General features: G+C 51.9%; 9 protein-coding genes across 9 annotated transcripts; 6 read left to right on the plus strand and 3 right to left on the minus strand.

Annotated features, from left to right (window-relative positions):
- The first annotated feature begins 2,615 nt into the window (after nt 1-2,615).
- On the plus strand, nt 2,616-4,680 carry BO95DRAFT_440105 (serine/threonine-protein kinase RIO1). Its single transcript, XM_025585880.1, has one exon. The coding sequence runs from the start codon at nt 2,693-2,695 to the stop codon at nt 4,412-4,414; it is 1,722 nt and encodes a 573-aa protein (XP_025445140.1). The 5' UTR covers nt 2,616-2,692; the 3' UTR covers nt 4,415-4,680.
- A 372-nt stretch (nt 4,681-5,052) lies between these two features.
- Nucleotides 5,053-6,711, minus strand: BO95DRAFT_356144 (autophagy-related protein 17; the record flags this gene model as incomplete). The annotated part of the gene is made up of 1 exon (XM_025582288.1): nt 5,053-6,711. The coding sequence occupies one exon, from the start codon at nt 6,709-6,711 to the stop codon at nt 5,053-5,055; it is 1,659 nt and encodes a 552-aa protein (XP_025445141.1).
- A 1,215-nt stretch (nt 6,712-7,926) lies between these two features.
- On the plus strand, nt 7,927-10,787 carry BO95DRAFT_440107 (F-box/WD repeat-containing protein). Its single transcript, XM_025585881.1, has 2 exons — nt 7,927-8,725; nt 8,825-10,787. Exons 1-2 carry the CDS (start codon nt 8,372-8,374, stop codon nt 10,535-10,537), a joined length of 2,067 nt encoding a protein of 688 aa, XP_025445142.1. The 5' UTR covers nt 7,927-8,371; the 3' UTR covers nt 10,538-10,787.
- Nucleotides 10,788-11,347: 560 nt separating this feature from the next.
- BO95DRAFT_460879 (uncharacterized protein) lies at nt 11,348-11,778 on the minus strand (the record flags this gene model as incomplete). The annotated part of the gene is made up of 2 exons (XM_025588776.1): nt 11,348-11,538; nt 11,619-11,778. 2 exons carry the CDS (start codon nt 11,776-11,778, stop codon nt 11,348-11,350), a joined length of 351 nt encoding a protein of 116 aa, XP_025445143.1.
- Nucleotides 11,779-11,947: 169 nt separating this feature from the next.
- On the plus strand, nt 11,948-12,876 carry BO95DRAFT_512126 (uncharacterized protein; the record flags this gene model as incomplete). Its single annotated transcript, XM_025591496.1, has 3 exons — nt 11,948-12,395; nt 12,477-12,584; nt 12,686-12,876. 3 exons carry the CDS (start codon nt 11,948-11,950, stop codon nt 12,712-12,714), a joined length of 585 nt encoding a protein of 194 aa, XP_025445144.1. The 3' UTR covers nt 12,715-12,876.
- Nucleotides 12,877-13,391: 515 nt separating this feature from the next.
- On the plus strand, nt 13,392-14,012 carry BO95DRAFT_489878 (uncharacterized protein; the record flags this gene model as incomplete). Its single annotated transcript, XM_025590593.1, has 1 exon — nt 13,392-14,012. The coding sequence occupies one exon, from the start codon at nt 13,392-13,394 to the stop codon at nt 13,935-13,937; it is 546 nt and encodes a 181-aa protein (XP_025445145.1). The 3' UTR covers nt 13,938-14,012.
- Nucleotides 14,013-15,339: 1,327 nt separating this feature from the next.
- BO95DRAFT_383326 (uncharacterized protein) lies at nt 15,340-16,813 on the plus strand. The gene is made up of 8 exons (XM_025583414.1): nt 15,340-15,563; nt 15,647-15,688; nt 15,745-15,771; nt 15,888-15,960; nt 16,044-16,339; nt 16,397-16,466; nt 16,519-16,656; nt 16,723-16,813. Exons 1-8 carry the CDS (start codon nt 15,384-15,386, stop codon nt 16,752-16,754), a joined length of 858 nt encoding a protein of 285 aa, XP_025445146.1. The 5' UTR covers nt 15,340-15,383; the 3' UTR covers nt 16,755-16,813.
- On the minus strand, nt 16,716-19,742 carry BO95DRAFT_383329 (uncharacterized protein). Its single transcript, XM_025583415.1, has 5 exons — nt 19,519-19,742; nt 18,498-19,452; nt 17,593-18,402; nt 17,497-17,525; nt 16,716-17,415 (listed from the first exon to the last, which is right to left on the minus strand). Exons 1-5 carry the CDS (start codon nt 19,627-19,629, stop codon nt 16,879-16,881), a joined length of 2,442 nt encoding a protein of 813 aa, XP_025445147.1. The 5' UTR covers nt 19,630-19,742; the 3' UTR covers nt 16,716-16,878.
- Nucleotides 19,743-19,962: 220 nt separating this feature from the next.
- BO95DRAFT_440111 (uncharacterized protein) lies at nt 19,963-22,174 on the plus strand. The gene is made up of 6 exons (XM_025585882.1): nt 19,963-20,574; nt 20,660-21,170; nt 21,240-21,279; nt 21,374-21,536; nt 21,598-21,802; nt 21,880-22,174. The coding sequence occupies exons 1-6, from the start codon at nt 20,272-20,274 to the stop codon at nt 21,972-21,974; spliced, it is 1,317 nt and encodes a 438-aa protein (XP_025445148.1). The 5' UTR covers nt 19,963-20,271; the 3' UTR covers nt 21,975-22,174.
- Nucleotides 22,175-22,232: the final 58 nt, after the last annotated feature.

Below are 22,232 nucleotides of genomic sequence, written 5' to 3' on the forward strand. Positions count from 1 at the left end.
TACAGATTTCGTGATGAGCTGGTCAAGCTGCTCCAATTCTTTTCGGATCTCGGTTCCGCGGCTCTTCTTGTTCTCATACTCATCTCTCCACTTTGTCAAGTTCTTCACGGCATCGAGTCTTGACTGCCGCGAATCGTGAAAACCACCAGTAAGGGCACCTCTCTTGTCAGAACGATCCCCCTCCGGCGTAATCGCATTGACTCCGTGACTGCGGGCATACTGTGAAGCCACCTGCAGGTTCGGGCAGATGATGGTCTTGCCAAAGACGTGGTTGAAAGCTTTCTCGTATTTCGCATCAAACTGGAGTTTCTCAATCATGGGGATCGTGTCGCTTGCTCTGGGCATATTGATGGGTCTGGTTCGTAGCCTGTTCAAAGGCATGAATGTGACTCGGCCAGCCTTCTCCTGCTGGAGGATTTCCAAGACTTTCGTGGCAGTCTCGTCGGTATCGACAACATAGTGGAAGAGACTTTGACCCGCTGTAACTTCGACGGAGGTCCGATACCGATCACTAACCTCGAAGAGTTCCGCCAAGGTACCGTATACTCCCTCAAGATTGTACTGGCGCTTGATCCGTCTGACGGCCGCAATACCGCGGCTTGTGTTGTGGTCCATCATCTGAGATAGATTGCGTTCCGCGCGCTCCACTTCGTTCGAGGCGTTCGACAGAATCGAGTCCAGCTTGGCTTCTTCTCTCCACAGCTCCTTTCGCTGGTCCATCAAACGGTCCCTCTCATCCTTGGCGGATTGAACCAGCTGTTCCACGGACTGCATAGTGTCTCCTCTCCCATCAATCATCTTGCGCAAGCGCTCAGTCTCCGGCTCGAGAAGCGCAATCTCATTCTCAAGCTCCTTGATGTCCTCCTGGGTCTGCGCCATGACGTCCTGGACTGAGGAAATGGAAGCATAATTCTCCTTGATCTCTGTCTGGAGCCACTTGTCGCGCTCACTCTTGTTGCGGAAACGGGAGTTGCGACCTTGCTTAGCATACAGCCGTTGGCGTGCCGTCTCTGCTTCGGTGAGCTTGGCCTTGACAGTCTCCTCCTGATCCTTGGCAGCGTTGAACTGAGGTAGAAGCTCGTGCAATTCTGCCTCACGCTCCTGGATTGCCTCCTGCACGGTCTTGAGATCTTCATCGTGACGTGCCTTGAGCGCCAGAGCGGCAGCCTGGTTGTCGGACAGAGACTTGGCCTGCAACTCAACCTGCGCGAGAGCTTTAGAAGCCTCGCGACGCTCGTCTTCCAATTGAGCCTTGTCAACCTTCAGGAATTCGATCTGCTGTTTGCACTCGGCGATCTCCGAGTCAATTTGCGCCATTTCCTTCTCTCCCTGGATGAAGCGATCGCGGTTCATATCAGTGTCCTCAACACCCGTCTGCCTTTGCTCCTCCAAGCTGTCGAGGAAACTAGCAATCTCCTGCTGCTCACGAGAATAGATGGTGTATTCCAAGCATCGGCGTTCCTTGTCCTTCTCTTGATAATTCCTGAGCTCGTCCTTCTCCTCCTCGAGTTCCGCCAGACGCTCGTTGATGAAATCCAGAAGTTCGTCGATCTTGGCGCGCTTGTTGTTCGTCTCGTGCATGATCTTCAGCGACTCCGCCCGGCGGGCCTCGTAGACCTGGGTTCCGGCGACTTCCTTGAGGAGATTGAGGCGCTCGGAGTCCTTCATGTTGGTCAAGGCCGTCACGCGACCCTGGGGCACGATGTAGTACGGGTTGGACCGGGAGAAACCGGCCGACTCGAGCAGGTTCATCACATCGGATTTGGTGGCGTTCTTACGGTCGAGGGTGTATTCGTCTTTCTTCAGGCCGATAGTGCGACGAAGGACCACCTCAGGCTTGCCGGTGGGGAATCGGTCGTCCGAGTTGTCGAAGATGATTTCCACGTACGCCGACATCACCGCGGACCCCGATCCTTCCTATTGACTTGTCAGCTTTCGCTCGCGCGCGCGCGACGGTCGGAGGGGAGCGAGTTGCTCCCGAAGCCACGTACATGGAGAAGCGCCTGGCGCTCTTCTCTACCCAGGTGCGTGTAGGCATCACTGAGAACGAAGCGGATGGCGGCGAAGAAGTTACTCTTGCCGGATCCGTTGCGACCCACGATCACATTGTGTTTCGGCGAGAACGGTTCAATGACTGTTTGGTCCTTGTAGCTGTGGTGGTAAATTCTCCTTAGCTAGGCGTCTCTGACCTAAGAACTATAACCTGATCTCTTACCTCTTGAAGCCCTGGATGATAATCTGTTTGACGTACATCTTGACGAAGCGGCGCGCATGAGACACGAGAAACAATGGCAGTCGATTACAACAACCAAGTCATCACGCGTCAACCACAGACAAAAAAGACCACAAAAGCCTGCACCCTAGTTGAAGGTTGATTGGGGGCTGGTTCAAGGATCTAATCACGACCACCAGGAGTTTAAATGACACTTGCGACGAATGGGTGGTGAGCTATGCGAGCGAAACCACGCGTGACAAACGACCCGATATTGTCGGTGTTCTTCGCAACGCGCGTTGAGAGCGAGCCGCGGGGTTTCTGCCGGGCGGTGACCGTCCACTTTTGGGGCCCGCACTCAAGGTACCCGGCCCGCCGGCTATTTTTTTCCCAATCTGCAATTGTTCAATCATTTTTTTGGGAGGCGACAAATTCGAGGAAATTCTGCCACCATTGTTGGAGAATACCTTTTTGTCGACCATGGCGACTTCAAGCACTGATGCGCAAGCATCTGGTCTGGCCGATGGACTGGCCCTCGCTCACACTTACATTCCCAATCAAGGGTATGTGAACGCCGATGGCAGTCTCCCCGCTATGGCGGGGCAAAATCCTGAAGCGCAGAACGGCGGCGGCGAGGGAGATGAGGAGGACGAGTACTACGACGACATCTTCGAAGAGGAGGACGAAGAAAATGAGGGCCTCAACGAAGAAGACTTCAACTCCTCCAACCCGGCGGATCTCACAAAAGCCTACAACCGGCAACGGAAGGTCAACGAGCTGGCCGCCGATTCCAACGTCCCCAAGTGGACCTACCCGAAGACGAACACGCAGAAACCGACCGTCAACACACACGCCTTGGTCGACGACCAGATCAAGTCGCTGACGAAACACGCCGGCAAGATCAAGCTGGACGCCATGCAGTCGGGCATGGCCGCCCGCGGGGACCGCGGTGGCGACCGGGCTGACCGCGCGACCTCCGAACAGGTGCTAGACCCCCGGACGCGGATGATCCTGCTGCAGATGATAAATCGCGAGATCGTCTCGGAGATCCACGGGTGCCTGTCGACCGGTAAAGAGGCCAACGTCTACTACTCGATCTCGTACCCGAACGCCGACGACCTGACCCCCGTGCACCGCGCCATCAAGGTCTACAAGACGAGCATCTTGGTGTTCAAAGACCGCGACAAGTACGTGACGGGCGAGTTCCGCTTCCGCGGCGGCTACAGCAAGAGCAACAACCGCGCGATGGTGAAACTGTGGGCGGAGAAGGAAATGCGCAACCTGCGCCGCATCCACGCCGCGGGCATCCCCTGCCCGGAGCCCATCCACCTGCGCCTGCACGTGCTGGTGATGGGCTTCTTGGGCAACTCGAAGGGGGTCGCCGCCCCGCGCCTCAAGGACGTCGAGTTCGACATCCCGGACCCGGACGCCAAGTGGCGCGAGATCTACTACGAGCTGCTCGGCTACATGCGCGTCATGTACCAGACCTGCCACCTGGTCCACGCCGATCTGAGCGAGTACAACATGCTCTACCACAAGAACCGCCTCCACATCATCGACGTCAGTCAGTCCGTCGAGCACGACCACCCCCGCAGTCTGGAGTTTCTGCGCATGGACATCAAGAACGTCAGCGACTTCTTCCGCCGCAAGAACGTTGACGTCCTCCCCGAGCGCACCGTCTTCGAGTTCATCATCGCCGAGGACAGCGGCCCCACCGTCCCCACCCCCGTCGAGCCCATGCTCGCCGCCATCGACCACCTGTACGCCACCCGCGCCGAGAAGGGCGATGAGGTCGACACCGCCGTCTTCCGCCAGCAGTACATCCCCCAGACCCTGGAGCAGGTGTACGATTTCGAGCGCGACGCCGAGCAGGTCCGCGCCGGCAAGGGCGCCGACCTAGTGTACCGGGATCTTCTCGCAGGCGGGAAGAAGTCCGCTGACGATGTCGACGAGGACGCCAGCGACGCCGGCTCCGATGTCAGCGGTGGTGGCGTCTCAGTCGAGGGATCCGAGTCCGGGGAAGGGGTGGAGGTCGACCCGTTTGCGCCCAAGCCACCCCGTGGGAAGCGCTTCGAGGACAAGGACGAGAAGCGCGACCACAAGCAGAAGGTCAAGGAGGAGAAGCGGGAAAAGCGCGCTAACAAGATGCCCAAGCACATGAAGAAGCGCTTGGTATCGGGTTCCTCGCGCAAGAAGAAATGATCAACTCCCTTGTTGCTCATTTCCTAAATCCACCCTCTTTATCTTTCTGGGTTGGGAAGTCAACCCCGCCCTTGGCTCTGGGAAAAGGGGGAAAAGTTCATTTTGCTTATGCACGATCTCATGATATATACTTTATGACTCCGGGTTTCGTTCTTGTCTCGTTCTGGGTAGTAATGGTCGGTTGTTGTCTATGTCTATATAGATCACTTGGGAGTAAATAGATACGCATACGTAGAAAGCGTTCGGAAATGTGAATAGGACTCTGGGATTCTGCATGGACACAAATCTGAAGATATCTTAAGCATTTACTATCTCCATCAATTTCCTCAAAGTATGAACCAATCAACCTATCAGAGCTCTCTTTGAACATCAAACTAAGCCATGCACGGGACTAGGTAAACGATAACAATGTGCAGGTGCTTACGTCGCAGAGACGACCATGGCTCAGGAGTATGCATCCAATGAAAAGTTCATGTCCATGTTATACGGACACCTAGCCAGGACATGGCTCTGTGCGTCAGGGCGAGGAAACGCCTATCGGTGATTTCATCATGTAGGTTGACTGGAACATACAGAGGAGGGGGGCGAGATCTGTGTTTCAAACAAATTCTCAAGCTCTGTCAATGAGATGTCAACGACTAGCCGACTTGCTTGCTCCTTGCCTGCAAGCGAGCGAGAGCTTGCTCAACGATCAACTTCGGTAGGTCAGGGATGATTTCATCATCGACGATGGGCTCTTCAGCTGCTGATGGCCGCTGCTCATCGATGGACTCGCCGGCAGCACGATCAGGTGCCTCAGATGGCTCTCCATCTCCATTCTTCACATGGCCGCCAAGGATGCGTCGGAACTCAATCCGCATGGGTTCACGGCCAATGCCAGGCCAGATATCCGACGGCAAGTAGTCACCTTGCTCCACTCGGAATGCTTCGCGAGCATTGACGTCCTCCTCATAGAGCTGGTCCAGCTTGTGCTTCGCATCACGTAGCACTTTCTCAACACGTTGCCAGACATGTCTTCGCCGCGACACTTCGAGAATGAGGCTGTCGTAGGCCTCCAGGAAGCCATCATATAGTGAATTAAGGTCAGAGAGGTCCGAAAGACCGCCGTCAATCCGTTCATGCTCCTCGTTCCATACACGCGTGAAATTGTGTGCCTGCGCAATATAACCGGGTAGACGTGCTGAAGCTAGCGACGAGATGTGACCAAAGACGTCCGTCGTTGCACTGTAAATAGAGAGTAGACTATCCCGGTTACAGACTAGACTTTCCAGAACAGATTCCATCTCGCCAATGCGATCCTGGATCTCCATCACAACATCCTCCGCCTCAGCAGCATCCTTCATGAGTACGTTGACCATCTCCAGATATCCAGACTCACTCAGAGGATCTAGAGGGGCATTTAGATGAGCGTTAATTTCTTCCTCAATGTTAGGGCCACCACGGCCGCTGACATTAACACCAGCCGGCATATCACCAGTGATGTTTTGGGCTGCGGCACCTCCGCCTTCGGTATGCTTGACGGCAGTGACGCAGAGATCGAAGTGCCGCACTAATGACTCTAGCAAATTGGCCATTTCCTGCGCATGCATTTCCAGCGAATGCAGCATGGATGGCATGGATGACAGGCTAGGTAAGCTAGAACTAGAGGCAGACGGCGATGAAGAGGAGGAGGAGCGAGAGGAGGCTAATTTCGTAGCCTCGCGGTAGTTGCCCAGGGCTTTCTTGATCGACTGAAGCTCATCGTCAAAAGCATAGTTGGAAGAATCCAGCTCCGCTTGAGCAGCGTTGGTGCGGTCGATTGAAGCCTTCAGCGCCGCATGAAGCTCGTCGACACCACGTTCATCAACAAAATCATGTAAGCTTTTTTGGTCCTCTCCATTCGGCCGGAAGGAAGAATGAACGATTGTCTCTCGTAAGAGACCGAGGGTCTTTCTGAGACGGGCATCAGCTGCGTCCAGATCCTTCAGAACGCTGGCAAACTCCGATCGACCTCGGAGAGATATTTCTTCCACCTCGGACCGAACACTGTAAAGAAGGCGGAGTTGGTTGTTGAGCCCACGTCGGAGGAACCCTGTACGTGCAGAGACTATGACACTTTCCTCCAATGCGGAACGAGCGGCAGTGACTATCTCATTGGCTCGCCAGACATGATTGATAGAAGATAGCGAACGCTTCGCTGCGACGAGATGCGAGATAAGAGTGTCCAATTGCGGAATTGAGCTTTCCTGGTCTTTCGCGGTCTCGCCCGTAGGGTGCACATCGTTCGATACGGCCGAGGATTCCATGGCTGACGACATCATGGACCGGGCACGAAATCACGACATCAAAGACAGAATAAAGAGTAAGGTTGAGCAGAAGCTCGTACGGCGACAAGTGCTCGGCTAATGAATTCCTTCACGTGCTTGGACAGGTCCTTGAATGCGAGATCTGAGACAGAGGACCAGTGACCCAATGAGACGTGTTCCCTAGGTAGGATATGTCGCGAGAATGGATAAAATTGGTACACAATCACCTCATAAAGCATATGTTGAGTCTCGCCCCCTGTTTGTTTGTGTCTGTTGACGCCTTAATCCAATATTGAGAGTCAATCCCATGCTAACTATGCATCTGGCGGTGAGTTTGATGGACGCTGACTGGTAGATATGGTCTGACTGTGCGACAGCGGTGTAAGCCTCCATTATAGGTCATAAAAGTCCCCTGTCTCAGGAGTCGATCGAAAGTCACCGAGCAAGGCAGAAGGATGAATCAAGGGGGATGAGGTTAGAGGACTGGGCACTGGGCCGACTGACCTTGGTGAGCTACTGCCCGACTGTCCCGCGTCAGGGCAAAACAAGAGTATGGTAACTAACCTAAGGTGAATCCAAAGTGATGACTAAGGTAGAATCATTGCGCGATTCGACGCAAATGGAAGTGATCGGGATCGCCAGTGATACTGGGGGTTAGAACGGGACGGAGGGATAGGTTATGTCCGGGTGCATCCTGAGTTTGTTGTAGTCGGGGGATTCGAGATGACGGAGATGTCACGATAGGCAGGCGGAGAAGAGAGGCCTTAGAGGTCAGGTGTCAGCCTGCCCGCATCGTCACCGCCCAGCGTATGAGCTCCGGAGAGTATGTAGAGACGGGCTCTAGAATACTCAGAATTGATTGCTTATCTTCCTAGATTGACCCCAGATCCGGAGCTCCGGCGTGGTATGCAGCTAAGCCCAGCTAGCCGTCAATCGCCTGGAGTAGTGCACCACTGAGTCAGAAACAAGGATCCGCAGTTGGCAAAAGAGTGGGAGAAGATGGCGACATTGGCGACAGATGGCAGAATTATGGAGATTATGGAGACGGCCGGCTCAATTCTGCCGTGGCAAAGCGCTTTTACCGCTGTTGTGAACTCCAGCCGCGATGGCGCAATCGCCGCACGTGACTCGGCCGCCCCCCCAGTCAGTAGCCGACGAGGCATGCTTTGCGTGATCGCTGCTCGATGTCGCGATCGTGGAAGAACACATCCCTTTTTTCCTCCAATTCTTATTTATCTACCTATACCCTTGCGCTGTTTCTCGAAGTGAATTTTGGCTGGTCCATATCTTTTCGTTGAACGACTATTATATCCCGCATTGAATTTACCCTTACTACATAACGACCAACCAACCATAGTTACAATATACTACACTAAATCTGCCTCCCGCCTCCCGCCCTGACCCCGAGTCACACTACCTTTGCGCAACTACGACCTTGACGACTGCTTCAATCAAACAAGAACCTTTACTTACCAGGGTCCTCATTACACGCCTTTCCTCCCCACCCTCTTTTATCGCAGAAACAAATCTCTTCAAGCTATTTACTGGTTGACCAGACGCTCTGAAATTCACAGCGACCTTAGAACAGTGATCGTTGCGACAGCCGAGGCCACGCAAGCCTGTGAACACTCAGGCGCTTGGGCACGTCCACTACTTCGCATCGACAACAGAGATGGAAAACGCTCGGCAAGAAGATGATATGATCGTCCCCTCGCAGTCTTCGGTGCAGTCTATCTTCGGTGGACCAGCTGAAGCCGTCGACTACAGTAACGATGCCGATTCCGACACTCATCAGCACGAGCCCCACAGCCCTCCCGACCTAAAAGCAACTTCTGCGACCCTCGGCGATCAAAGCGTGGCACCTTTTCTCGCTCGACACGTTCCCGAACAGTACGGCGCTCTTGGACCCCAGAACAAGGGCCTGATGGAGCTGAGCGGCGCGGATTCACGCTATTGTTATCGCCATAGGCCTGACCGTAAATGCAGGCGACAAGCAGACGAGCCGACCATGGACAAATTACAGCGAGTGAGTCTTGCCATACCCCGCCGATCTATTGCGCGATTATTTTGACAATTGCAGCATGCAATTCTAGTTTTTCTTCAAGCTAATCGTTTTCTTGCATAGGAATTGGAAACACTGCCGCAGAGCGATCAGCAGGGTATCGCACATGTTTGGTCCCTCTTCTCCGCCGCGCCAGCAAAACACCGAAAATTGCTCCTTCAGGGTATCATGGCTCAATGCTGCTTTCCGCAACTTTCCTTCATTTCCGCGACCGTTCGAGATCTCATCCGCATCGACTTCATCGCGGCACTTCCCCCGGAGATCTCTTTCAAAATTCTGTGTTACCTGGACACAACTTCACTGTGCAAGGCCGCGCAAGTATCACGGCGATGGAGAGCTCTCGCAGATGATGACGTGGTTTGGCACAGGATGTGCGAACAGCATATTCACCGCAAATGCAAGAAGTGCGGCTGGGGACTTCCTCTACTAGATCGAAAGCGTTTGCGGGAATCGAAGCGTGAAATTGAACTGCGCGCCACAAACTGGGATATCAGCGGACCGGCAGCGGGTGCTGCTACCACCTGCAACGCGGAGACTGATGCGGCAGCGGTTGTTCCAGCGAACCCAGCGAATCCAGCCAAGCGAAAGCCTGATTCGAGCGAGGAACAGTCCACTCTCATCAAACGCCATTGCTCGTCGCTTGCTCCGGCCCCGGGCCTTGGGAATGACGACGCCTACTTCAAGACACGATACAGACCTTGGAAGGAAGTCTACAAGGATCGTTTCAAAGTGGGAACGAATTGGAAATATGGACGCTGCTCCGTCAAAGTTTTCAGGGGCCATACAAATGGTGTGATGTGTCTCCAATTTGAGGACAACATTCTTGCCACGGGGTCTTATGATGCTACGATCAAGATTTGGGATACCGAGACTGGCCAAGAGCTGCGCACGCTTCGTGGACACGAATCTGGCATTCGTTGTTTGCAGTTTGATGACACCAAATTGATCAGTGGTAGCATGGACCGCACCGTCAAAGTGTGGAACTGGCGCACCGGCGAATGCATTTCCACCTATACCGGCCATCGCGGTGGTATCATTGGCCTACACTTTGATGCCACTATTCTCGCTTCTGCATCTGTTGATAAGACTGTCAAGATTTGGAACTTTGAGGATAAGTCGACCTGCCTTCTACGGGGACACGCAGACTGGGTCAACGCAGTGCGGGTGGATTCGATGTCTCGTACAGTGTTCTCAGCTTCGGACGATTGCACCGTCCGACTCTGGGACCTGGATAGCAAGACCTGCATTAGGACATTCCACGGGCATGTGGGTCAAGTCCAGCAGGTGATCCCGCTTCCTCGGGAGTTTGAATTCGAGGAGCATGATGCGGAGTGTGAAAACGACAATGTCAGCACCATCTCCGGGGACATCGAGCCGGCCTCTCTTCAGGCTACACTGGGGTTAGAGTCCAATTCTGTCATGTCGCAGAGCTCGCCTTTTGGACCCGCTTTCGCAGACGGCCGTCCAGCACCACCGCGCTACATCGTCACCAGTGCTCTAGACTCGACGATCCGTCTGTGGGAGACGAGCACCGGTCGCTGCCTGCGCACGTTCTTCGGCCACTTGGAGGGTGTCTGGGCTCTTGCCGCCGACACCCTTCGCATTGTCTCGGGAGCCGAAGACCGCATGGTCAAGATCTGGGATCCCAGAACGGGCAAATGCGAGCGCACATTCACTGGTCACTCCGGCCCCGTCACTTGCATGGGACTCGGTGACAGTCGCTTCGCCACCGGCAGCGAGGACTGCGAGGTCCGAATGTACAGCTTCCAGAGCTGATGCCTTCTCTTTTTTAATTCTTTCTACAAATCTCCTTCCGCTAAAAGCTACGAGTGGCTTGGTTTAATGTTTGTTGTCATTGAAACTTTATGAAAATACCCATCATGTTTTCTATTTTCAGGCGTGGCTGGAGGGTTCGGATGGCTGGAGGAAGCCTGGCGTTGGTGTTGTGTTGTTCTGCTGGTCTTCTTAGGTTATGACCTATTTCCAATTCATCTGGTAATGCGGTTTATCATGGTTTAGAGTGTGCTACGTAAACTAAAAACTGAAGAAGTCTTTGTGAAATCTCTTGGGGTTTAGACTGATGCTAAGTGTGTTGGTGCTTAGAGATGCCTAAGAATGGCTTTAAGCACAACAATACTAGGTAGCATCTTCCTCTTGCCCTGAAGTAAAGCGCACACATCCCATTGTTAAGAGTATGACACTGAAATATTCTCCCCAAAAATGCACATCATCTCCCCTGGAAGATGCTCATACTACTGACTCATAGACAGACACACACACGTTCCACATCATGTATTGATCCATTCAAATCTTTGATAATAGAGTATAGAGCTTCGAGGTTCATTCAGAAACCACACATTCCCGTAGTAAACCAAGCTATATAAAACCCCCATGCTCCAAATATACCACCTAATGCAGTTAACCCCAGCCCGACAAGCAACCAAAATCACCAGAAAAAAAAAACCTAAAGTGTAATAGCTAAGCCGCAGCAAATCAAAACAAACCAACCCAACCCAAACAACCATACAACCCCAACACTCAGTATATATCCCATCTTCTCCAACCCACACAACTCCCACCCCAAACTCAAGGCTTGCACGCCAACCCCTCCAACTGCTGCGCAACGAGCAGCGTAGCCACGATAATCAGAATCATGATGCCGATCTGGCCGAACAGGATCCAGTGCTGGTTGCGGACGATGGCCTCGTTGGTTCTGAGAAGGTGCTCATCCATACTGGCTTGCTTGAGGTGTATAGAGTTGGCATGGGCTGCAGAGGCTGTGGAATGCGGTGTTAGTGAGACTCGAGCTTTGAGTGGATGTTTTGGATGCTATTCTGGATGTTATGGCTGCTCTTACCAGCTGGACTGAGCGTTTGTGTTGCGACGACTCGTGGGCTGGTCGAAGGGAAGGAGCCATGTCCTCCTGGGATGGGGATGACGATGTAGTCCATCTCGTGGGTTTCTGGGGGTGGAGATGAGGAGGAAGAGGAGGAGGAGCTGGAGCTTGATGAGGACATGGTTCTTCAGTTCAGTTGAGTGAAGCTATATCGAGAAGGAGAGGATGTAGTGTTTCAGAGGAGGTTGGAATGGATATTGGAGAAGGACTTGAAGATAGATAGAAATTTTGTTGCAGAAGATCAAGATCCTGCACTACCGAGGTGCGTTTTGCTAAAGATCCAGCGGCTGATGTCCCCATTACGTCCTTTCCACGTTGAAGATGATTCACAGTCTCCCTACACCAGAAGGACCGGCGGTGGTGATAATGATGAAGTCAGCTGGACACTCGACCAGCCCCAGCCCTATAAGGATAAGTATTTCCACGCCGACCTGTGCCGTCCAGTTCTCACCATTTCAACCCGCATAGAGAAGCCTATAGAAAAGATCAAGAGAGCATCCCCAACAATGAAGCCCGAGTTATCACCATACCAAGACCCGCTAGACCACACCCCAAGAACGACCACCCCCCCACCCGCGTACATCACCATCGACTTATCTGGCAGCGCAGAAGTCTACGGCCTCGAAGCATATCCATCCACATACAATGACGAAAGGCCTCAGCCCATCTACGTTCCACCGCAGTCCACCGTCACCGTCACCGCCACTGTCTCAGAACCCGAACCCGAACGAAGACGTCGTGAGTCTTTCCCACCGCCACATATCCCCACAAAACCATCCTGCCCAGTTTCCTCCAACAATCTAACCCATGAAATTGCAGGACAATGTCCCCCCCTTTCCTCCATCATCACTGAAATCGTCATGACGGCCATAATCGGCGGGGCCTTTGCCCTCACAGTGGTCGCGATTGTTTTCAGAGTGAAAGACGGTAATCTCCATTTCTTCCCTCCCCTAGATCACTTTTATGGGCAATTCCATATGGCGTGGAAGTTTGCACTGACGATGTCCTCTCCCTTTTTCCGAATCCAGCAAAAGCCGCTGCCAAAGCTGCTTCTTGAAAGCCACGGTTCCGTTTTTCTGCCTGCTCTCAACCCTCTAGATTAGTCTTCAGGGTAATAAATGTGGGTGATGTGATTGGGGGATTAAGCTGGGTAGGGCTTTGCTCTGTTGGCTTCAGGAATGGGGCCTGGGTTTTCTTTGCTCTGCTCTTCATGACTTTTAGGGGTCGAGGGGATCATTTGCTGGGTGTTTTTGGTTCTTGCAATATGAAGAGTATAGGGTTAAGTTTATAGTTGGGCTAATACCCTATCTTAGAGGGCCTGGCTTATAATTTATCGTCGATCTCATATACTGCAAGCTAGGTACTTTGAAAATAGCTTTTGCTTAACACATCTTTCAGGAAGTCTATATCAGTATCAGTTTATCACCGAAGATCAAGATTCTGCCCAGTATCAAGATGTACTACATTCTGCTCCAAGCTCCAGCAGCTGATATCTTTATTACATGCTTCCTACGCGTTGAAGAGGATTTACATCATCTCTACACTATAACAAACCGACAGGAGTGATTAATGAAGTCACTTCGTCACTTGACCAGCAACCGCGCTGCAGACCTAGCTATATAAGTATCTCTACACTGACTGATCTCGCTTCAGCATTTCCTTGTTCCTTTGACCTACTCCCCAGAAAGAAGCAAACCTATAAAGAGAAGTCTCAGAAGTCTCTCGTCTACAATCATGGGACCCGAAGAATCCTATCCACCGCCATACCAAAACCCTCAAGACCACCCTTCGTCAACAATAACCATCCCACCACCCGCGTACATCACGATCGACCCATCCAGCAGCGAAGAAGTCCACAAGCTCGACCACTTCCCACCCAAATCCGACGACATCGGAGCCAGCTTCACCAACCCAGCCAAGTCCACCGCCACCGCCACCATCTCAGAACCAGAACGTCTCCACCAGCCCCCTGCAGCCCTACCCAAACCCAGCCTCTCATTCAAGCCCATCACCATCCCCACCACCGCTCTCAAAGGCAAACGCAAACGCAACCCTCCCAACAGCAATCCATATCCATACGCAGGAACCCTACTCCGCAAACGTGAGCTCCCCCGCTGCCATAACATCACATACCAAGCCTTCCAATGCATCCTCCAATCTAAACCTCAACCCAGGCGTATGCCCCTGCTCCAGAAGCAGTATCATAATAGGAGTTATCCTGCTCAGTGCCATCGGCTTATTCATCGGCGGCCTATGCTTTTTGCTCAATTGGGAAGGTAAAACTGCATTCCATTCCCTTCTTCGTCTACGTTGAAGAAAAAGCCCCCGAAAGAAGACCCTGGGCTGAAAATGCTGTCCCGAAAAAAAAAAAAAAAAAAAAAAAAAAAAACTAACAGAGTCTTCTCTCTCCGAGTTTAGAAAAGAGAGAGGCCGAAGCAGGGCTTACTCATCTTGACTTCTGGGGCGCCTTTGTGATAGCTATGAGCCCCTGGACTTGGTTTTCGTGATCATGAGGCGGTGATGGAATTGGGAGGTTTGGGTGGGGTCCACGGTAGGTAGGGCTTGCTCGGTTGGCGTTTAGTTAAGAGGTTGTTTGCTGTCGTGGGCTTTTGGGGCATGGAGTTATGGCCTAAATTGGGTTGATGGTTGGGTTTGCATTCTAGAAGCGAGGTGCTTTGGGTAGAGCTTTGGTGGAGTGGGTGAGTGTGTAGGAGGTGTGTTGACATCGCGCTTAGAAAGCAAGACTGGGGTAGATGGGTTATGCTGCTATTCACTTGTTGGTGTAAGCTTAGCTGAAATTATTATTCTTACTTCTTTTCTATCTGTGTATATAGTAGAATGTACAGTATTCACCCCTATAATCAGTAGCTGATCTGTCTTCAAGCCAAAAAGTCACAGATTAAATCAAGGATATTAGAGTAGAAGTGCACACAGAAGGCAATCATCATAACCATATCATCTGAACTGTAAGAAGAAGAAGAAGAAGAATACCGCTGTTTGATCATAAAGCACTATAGGTTATACAGCAGCAGCGATAACATCAATATCAATGTCGGCAATCTATTGAGTCTTTAGTGCAATTAATAGACCCTTCTATAGAAAAAACAACAAAACAGTATCCAAGTCTAAACTATCGTTTTGGGACTTCTATTTTTACTTTTGTGTAAAAGCAGGTAGAAGTAAAATCAAAGCGTGAAAGACACACGTAATAGAAATAAAGAATAACTAAAATCAACAGATTAGTAAATTGCATATATAATTACCAAAAATAGAATCAATTGACCCAGTTCATTAAACAAACATAAGAGGAAAACCTTTCATCTTGCAAAACAGATAGGGCAGGTGTACAAGCTCATACCAACTTATCCTAATATCTCAGAAAGACAACTAGGTCTGACACAGATAAAACAAAAATAGCAGCAGCTATAGTATATGCCAACAATTTACTTGTTATTATACTTTACTATCCCGATTATTGTATCTTCATCCACCCTGCTAATGTAAAGAAATAATTCATGATTCTATGATCTTTGCGAGCTATGCGTTGTTCCAAAAACCTTCTCACCTTGCAGCTCTTGTGAGCGGGGTAAGGACTACTAATAATGAGATCATGGATGCCACAAGCACCCTCCTGCTCTCTGTTCCAGTTTAAAACCTGCTCTTGCCCCCTAGATACAGCATACGCCTCTCAAGAATCTCTAGACTAGACCGAACACTTCTCAAAAAATGCCCCGCGACGCAGACTTCCTCAGCCCCCGCGAGCTGCTGGTCAATGATGGGTTTGTCTGCAAGCTTGCCTCCTTTCGCAAACTGGGGGATCTCTGCATCAAGAATGAAAGACTGCCCGATTCTGACGACAGCCTGATGCAACAAGCCGGCTTTGAGAATAAGGCCTATAACGTGGTGGTATGTCCTCTCTGAGACATCATTGACACAGATTCCACCTACGGACAAAGGCACTCTCCCCTCCTGGCTAACTGCGTGTCAAGCTTCCGTCTTACTTGCAGCCCATCCCCATTCAATTCCAGACGGTATTGCTCAGTCCATATTCCACGCTGCCCCTCACTCATTCACTAACGGTAGACAGGTCCGGCAAGTCGCTAATAACCTCAATGTACGCCGAGAATCTCGCATCGCTGCTGCTTAACTTGGAAGAGGACAACTCAGCCCTCCTCCCCCAGACGTGGTTCCCATTCTACAAACTGACAATCACACGTCTTCATGTGACAGGGAGAGTACAACTATACCGAGACTGTGTGCAGCACGGCCTTGAAACTTTGTTCCGCCGCGTCGGACGATTACGGTACGTGTCCATTCTTGTCTCTGCCCCAAAAGAGACATCGAAACTTAACCACTCACACTTGACCTAAAAAAAAAAAAAACCAGACAAGATATTCCAGGACATGGAGGCATTGAGACAAGACCCCGACAACGACAACCTCAGGGACAAGGTCCAACAAGAGATCACCGATCGAAAGTACCAAATCGACATACTTAAAGACCAGGCGGACGCCTGGAGCTCGAATCTCAGAACTTACAGCCTGGATGCGGAGGATTGCGAGACCAATGTGCGTCAACTGGCTGCCCCGTTTCAGGGAACGACGCTGGCCGACATTTTGAAAGATGAGATCTCCGATCCCGAGGACCTGCAAATGGACCTTGATGCTCTGGACTGGACTAAAGTAGGTTCCGACCTTGACAGGCGCTGGACTGCGTGCTTATAATTGACTTCCAATCAGAATCTGCTCGAGAACTTTGCCATGATCGATGACTTGCAGGATTCACTGCAGGAGGTCCAGAAGATGGCTGGTATGTCCTGGCATTTGTGGTCATCCAGCCTCTGCGTTAACGTGATAAGCAGGAGCTGCTTACCTTATTGCAGACGATATAGACGTGCTGTTGAAGTACGTTGAGGATCACCTTGATCCCGGTGATAACCCGTTAGATGGCCTGGTACAAGCGACCCTTCTGCGTAAATGGAAGAACCTGGAGAATGACGGTATGTCAAGGTCCAATGTACCCTGCTTTGTGAAGAAAACTGCCTGGTGCTGATTTAGTTGCCCAGTCAATGATTTTCTGGATGCATACAAACAGTAAGAATATATTTGATAGGTAGTTCAGTGATTGGGCACATATGATGACTACCGTGTGCAACCAAAGCTCTTGTATTGGCTCCACAGAGGACAAGATGCAACGGTAGTTGAGACGAAAACACATGAAATCATAATGAGAAGACCGGCCGGTAGAACGCGTCCCAGTGCAGCTCCAGTTCCTCCAGTGTACTTAAATCCAGGTCCGCGGGGTTTTCAAGGGTGAGTTTCCAGAGTGTAAACGGCGGAGGTTGAGCGTGCTCGTGGTCATCGTACGTGGCTCGCTCCACGTCGCGGAGCCACGCGCCCGACTCGTCAACCTCGTAGACATAGCGGTTCTGTCGGGGCTTGCTGACAAAATGCCAGACCTTGGATTCCTCCGTGTCGGCGTCATATCCGAGATCCGAATAGGTCCCGGAGGTTTCGATGCGCAACCTCACAAACGCGCGGCCATCGTGCACCGCGTCGGGCGTAGGTTTCACCCCGAGCAGGCGAGGCTCCAGGCCATTCAGACGGTAGTGGAATCCCCCGGTGAAGGGGTAAGCGTAGTTCTCCGGGCCCGGGTCGTAGTTGGCGCCTGGAATGGGCAAGAGCGTGAACGTGGCACTATACCCTTGCGCACTGCTCTTCAGCCCTGCGATAACCGTCTCGGGAAAACTGGATGCTAACTACGAATTGTGCTCTCGTCAGTTTTGGTCGTCAAATACCTAGCCAGAGTTGAATCTTTCCTGGGCCGCCGGGGCTCGTACCTCATCAGAAAATGTGATAGGAGTGGTAGCTGAGTCGAAGACACGGATTAGCAGTGCGAACTCCTAGAACGTCACCGAAACCTGGATTCGACCCACGCGTGTATCCATTTGCATATTGATTCTTGACATCTTGCATCGCACCCCGTAGATATGCAATGCAGTTGGTTATATCCTCCACCGACATCTGTGAGTCCAGATTGACCTCAGGTTCTTCCAGAGTGTAGAAGCGACAGGCATCGACCACATATTGCAACTGAATGGCGAGCGTGGTCCGCAGCTGGAGGTATCGATCGTAGAACTTCGCTTCGGCTTGAGCATAAGCATCTTCCTCTTCCTCGTAGTGGGCGAGCAGTTCGTCGATGGCCTCGATGTCGCGGTTGGCTTCGAGCACGAGGAGGGTGGCCTGGACGTATTCCTGCCCTTGCTTGACAGCCTCGGCCTGGGCCTGGGCTAGTGCTCGGCCGTGCACCGCATGCTTGCGCAGGGTCAAGCGGTACTCACTGGCTCCCTCGATCGCGGGATCGTGCTGCGATGTGGCCCATTCCATTTGTTTGTCGGAATTCAACTCCCACTCATCCCAAGCGGCCAGGCTCATGATCAAGCTGGCGTTTGCATCGGTCCCATCGGAGCCGGAGACGTCGCCGCCCAAGGTCGGAAGGTCAATATCATCATGATCTCCCAGACGGTCAATCTTGCCCGCCGCACTGACAATATCGGCAATATGGGGGTACAGCTTCCCCAATGCCTTGGTATACTCCCACAGTTTCTTGAAGGTCTTGAAATCGAGAATGACATCTTCCGCCGCCCCTGCTGAGTTCTCTGCTTCCATAACGTCTTCGACGATCTTTTCGACCGCGGCTGGGTCGCCCGCCCCCTTCCCTACGGCGTAAATTCCGGCCGCAAATTCTAAAGGCGGCGGCGCCACGGACATGTCAGTGCAAGGAATATGGCCCCCCTGACGGGGATTAGAACAAGGGACAGGGGAGGAGGGGGGCACTAACGAAAGATGGCACCGAGGATTGTGCAGATTGCCAGGAAGGTCTGCTTCTTTATCCATGCATCAAGACCGTCTTGGAACCTGTCCTGTGCAAGTCTTAGTTCTTCATCATCATCACTAAGCATTTTGTCGCAGGCTTCGACGGTAGCGGCTGCCGACTGATATTTGGCCAATGCCTGCGCCTGTAGATCGATTCTGGTTGACTGTGTGTTCTGAACGGTTTTCAGAAGGGCCTCCCCCGCCGCCTTGGCGTCATCGACTTGGTTTTCGGCGGCCTGGAAGCGCTCGTACTGGTCCTGAAAATCCTCGGCGGCCTGTCGCTGGGTCTCAAGCGTGAGGACATACTCGTCAAAGGTGAGGGTCGGAGCATAATAGGAGTCGGGCCCGGTCATGGCATGGGCCGCCAATTGCTGGCCCAGGGACACGGCTTGGGCCTGCGACAGCGTGTGCGAGCCCGCGGTGGCCACGGACTTGGCCACCCACGAGCAGATCGAGATGGCGACGGCGGGGGATGACCAGCAGACCGCGAGGGCGACTCGCAGTTCCGTGTCCAAGAAGGCTTGGTAGGCCGCGGTCCGGTCATCTCCGTGTCGGTCGCTGTAAGAGACCTCCAGCTTGCCACCTTCGAACTTGATCTGTGCTTGCAAGTGGTCAGAATCCACTCCAAGGTCCAGCTCCGTGCGCTGATCGCCCTCGATCGAAACACTGATCGGCTGATCGAGAACGGCGGCATAAATCACCATGATGCACTTTTTGGCGCCACTCTTGGACATATTGAGATGGACGGGCTGGTCGGCGGTGATCACCCGGGCGTTGACTTCGAGCTCGGTCAATTCCTCGGCCGACATTTGGATCTCGGGCGCGGTCAATGCGAGCACATCAGTGTAGATCTCACAGTAGCGGGGGAGCTGCTGCAGGATGGGTGTTCCATCGCAAAAGATAGAACGGTAGGTTGGTCCCTGCACGCGAAGGAGGGATTCTTAGAGCAGATTGAAAGGGAAAATACGACAGGGATCGATTCATACCATTGCATTGTCTTCATCCTTGGACTCATGGTTTGGGATGTCGTCCACCTGCTTCATCTGGCTGAATTTCTGCCATTGTGCAGGATTGTTAGGATGTGTGTCGGTAGACATGCTGCATCAATTGATTTGCATGAGAACTGTATAAACTGAATTGGCGATAAGAATTTGCTTTGTATATCGGAGAGGACTGCTTAACGCGGGTGATGTTCTTAAGTTCGATTGGGGTCTCGCTGGCAGTGACTGTGACTGTTAGCAACTTAGCTACATCATTCTGCTGCTGGAAGGTTGCACTGCATGCAGTGCGTGATTTGATTCCCTGTTTTAGACAAACACCACAACAAATTCTCTCGTGGAATAAATCATCCATCATGCCAGACTCGCATCATCTGTACATACCCCCGGTCGTCCCCACATCATGTCAGCATGCAGCCTGCGTTTCCATGGTTCGGGCAACAATAAGGCAGCCGATCGACCCGATGCTGCAACCCAGCCTTGCTTTACACTTCAACAGCATGACTCGCAGCTGTACGCCAAACCCTGCACATGCAACTCGGAACCAGACGGCTACAGTACAGTTCGAGCGGGGCTGGCATCAGTAGATTATACCCACCATCCGTGTCGAGCATCTTCTCAGACCATAAATAACCAGTTCGCTCGAAGTGATGACCATGTCGAGTCCTCAGCATCTGAGTCAACAACTCCTCAACCTGCCTCATCTTCACATTCACACCATCTAGATCCGCACGGCCCAAGATGTCCACGGCCCGCGACGACGAAACAAGATGGTTCCCCATCGGACAGATGGTGGAAACGCCTTCGCGCGCTGCTCGACGGACCGGCCAAACCGTGAAGGATAGTGATAACAAGGACGATGATGGGCCCACCTTTGCCTACGCCGACGTGGACATGGGAAAACTGAACCGCTATCTCCATGGTGGAAGAGTGTTACCACGCGACAAAGACAGTTTCTGCCAAAAGGTCGGCATCTTGGACCAGAGCAAGATCACCGACCACATCTGGACCCAGATCAATAGCTTGATCGGGACTTACAAGGAGGCAAGTCGAGTCTCTTCATGAGTTCATGCCTTCCCAAGTGCAACCCAGTATAATAAAGTCGATTCCCGCTGACCTGGCTATGCAGATCTACACGGACTGCACCGATTTCCTCGGTAGTGGCAGCAGCTCCGAAAAACCCAGACAGTGGACGAAAGAGGATGATGGCGATGACAGCGCCTTTGATGCCCTCTGTACTTTCGATAAGATGAACACCCTTGCGTCGCAGATTTACGGCTACGCAGACACCGCCGGGGCGGATGACAACTCTTATTATCGGTTCATGTTCCAGCAGTGCAATAAGTACAATGATAAAAACGCAACTGAGGAGCAGAGGCGGGAGGCCCAGAAAGCCATTCTGGATGTTACGGAGGATTTGCTGAGTGATATCGCACCAATGCAGCTCCACGCTAAGAAGGTCTCGGATGCCCTCGAATTGTTCCAAACAGCCTGTGAGCAGAGAGAGAATGCGCTCGTGGACTCTGAGACGAGCATGACCACCATCCTCAACGTGGATCTGGGAGACATCGACGACTTGCGGGACAAGATCGACTCGCAGCTGGCGGATATTGCTGCTGACCAGATTATCATCGATAAAGGTCAGTCCCAGAAACAAAGCCCGTCTAAACTCTTCGCGCTCAGGCTGTTGACTTGTGAATGACGTTTAGATCGCTATGATCAAAGAATGACCGCGGCATACGTTTGGATGTAAGTTTGGCTCACTCTCTCACTCACCAGGTAGCATCCTGTGCGCCCCTGCCACTCCCTCCCCCCCCTTCCAAAACTAACCTGTTGGCCATAGCCCTGTCATCGGGACAATCGCTGGCCCCGTCGTATTCGCGGAAAGACAGGCGGATATTGAGAAATACGAGAAGAAGATTGCGGGCCTGAAGGCGCTGGTCAGCTCCGAGCAGGAAAAGGTTGCCCTGCATCAGCAACTCCAAGGCCATGTCACTGCGATGTCGGTAAGCTCACCATCCCTGGGTTGCCTAACAGAGAATCCCGGAACTAACATCAGATGTTTAGAAACAATGCCAGAACCTGAAAGCACTCATCGGTCCGGCTATAGATACGGCCGGGAAGCTTAAAGGTGGCTGGGACTTGATATCACATGAGATCGGATTCGTCCACGATGCCGCGGAGAATTTTGAACATAAGATCCCCGGCGTGGATTTGGCTGATTACCAGCTCCAAGCTATTGTTGGAGAGTGGAAAAAGCTCTATAAGGGTGGTATGCATCTTTTCCCCTTTTGCGCTACTTATGTTCCACATATATGTCCTTTGCTAATGCGATGATGCAATACTCAGTCAGGGAGTATATCCAAACGGCTCCAGTCGTACCGTATACTGATGTCATGTCAATTGGTGACTACCATGATCAGATTAAGGACTTGATAAATTGAGCCTGCGCATGGACACCAACCGGGTAATGAGCGGTGGAAGGTAGTAGGGAAACCGTCAAATCTGCATTCTTCAACCATAATATACGGGGTCCGAACCTGATTATGTTTGATGCGTCTGAGATGCAAGTAAGCTGCATATTCGTACTTTCTATATTGTAATTTTCATCTCAGATATTTTCTAAAGCTCTACATACCTAACGTAATGCTTATACTTCAACTTTATTATCATATAGATTAACAAAACTTATACTATACCCC

This window comes from Aspergillus brunneoviolaceus (assembly GCF_003184695.1).
Source record: "Aspergillus brunneoviolaceus CBS 621.78 unplaced genomic scaffold BO95scaffold_13, whole genome shotgun sequence".
NCBI classification, from domain to species: Eukaryota; Fungi; Ascomycota; class Eurotiomycetes; order Eurotiales; family Aspergillaceae; genus Aspergillus; species Aspergillus brunneoviolaceus.

What these genes read in the sequence shown, in the direction of transcription:
- BO95DRAFT_440105 (XM_025585880.1), top strand. Translation starts at nt 2,693, where the DNA reads ATGGCGACTTCAAGCACTGATGCGCAAGCATCTGGTCTGGCCGATGGA.
- BO95DRAFT_440107 (XM_025585881.1), top strand. Translation starts at nt 8,372, where the DNA reads ATGGAAAACGCTCGGCAAGAAGATGATATGATCGTCCCCTCGCAGTCT. An exon ending in CCATGGACAAATTACAGCGA is followed by an intron (nt 8,726 to 8,824) that starts GTGAGTCTTGCC and finishes TTTCTTGCATAG; the next exon opens with GAATTGGAAACACTGCCGCA.
- BO95DRAFT_383326 (XM_025583414.1), top strand. Translation starts at nt 15,384, where the DNA reads ATGCCCCGCGACGCAGACTTCCTCAGCCCCCGCGAGCTGCTGGTCAAT. An exon ending in ATAAGGCCTATAACGTGGTG is followed by an intron (nt 15,564 to 15,646) that starts GTATGTCCTCTC and finishes CTGCGTGTCAAG; the next exon opens with CTTCCGTCTTACTTGCAGCC. An exon ending in GGAGGTCCAGAAGATGGCTG is followed by an intron (nt 16,467 to 16,518) that starts GTATGTCCTGGC and finishes CGTGATAAGCAG; the next exon opens with GAGCTGCTTACCTTATTGCA.
- BO95DRAFT_383329 (XM_025583415.1), bottom strand. Translation starts at nt 19,629, where the DNA reads ATGTCTACCGACACACATCCTAACAATCCTGCACAATGGCAGAAATTC. An exon ending in AGGATGAAGACAATGCAATG is followed by an intron (nt 19,453 to 19,518) that starts GTATGAATCGAT and finishes CTTCGCGTGCAG; the next exon opens with GGACCAACCTACCGTTCTAT. An exon ending in CTATCACATTTTCTGATGAG is followed by an intron (nt 17,416 to 17,496) that starts GTACGAGCCCCG and finishes CACAATTCGTAG; the next exon opens with TTAGCATCCAGTTTTCCCGA.
- BO95DRAFT_440111 (XM_025585882.1), top strand. Translation starts at nt 20,272, where the DNA reads ATGTCCACGGCCCGCGACGACGAAACAAGATGGTTCCCCATCGGACAG. An exon ending in ACCGCGGCATACGTTTGGAT is followed by an intron (nt 21,280 to 21,373) that starts GTAAGTTTGGCT and finishes TGTTGGCCATAG; the next exon opens with CCCTGTCATCGGGACAATCG. An exon ending in GCCATGTCACTGCGATGTCG is followed by an intron (nt 21,537 to 21,597) that starts GTAAGCTCACCA and finishes TCAGATGTTTAG; the next exon opens with AAACAATGCCAGAACCTGAA.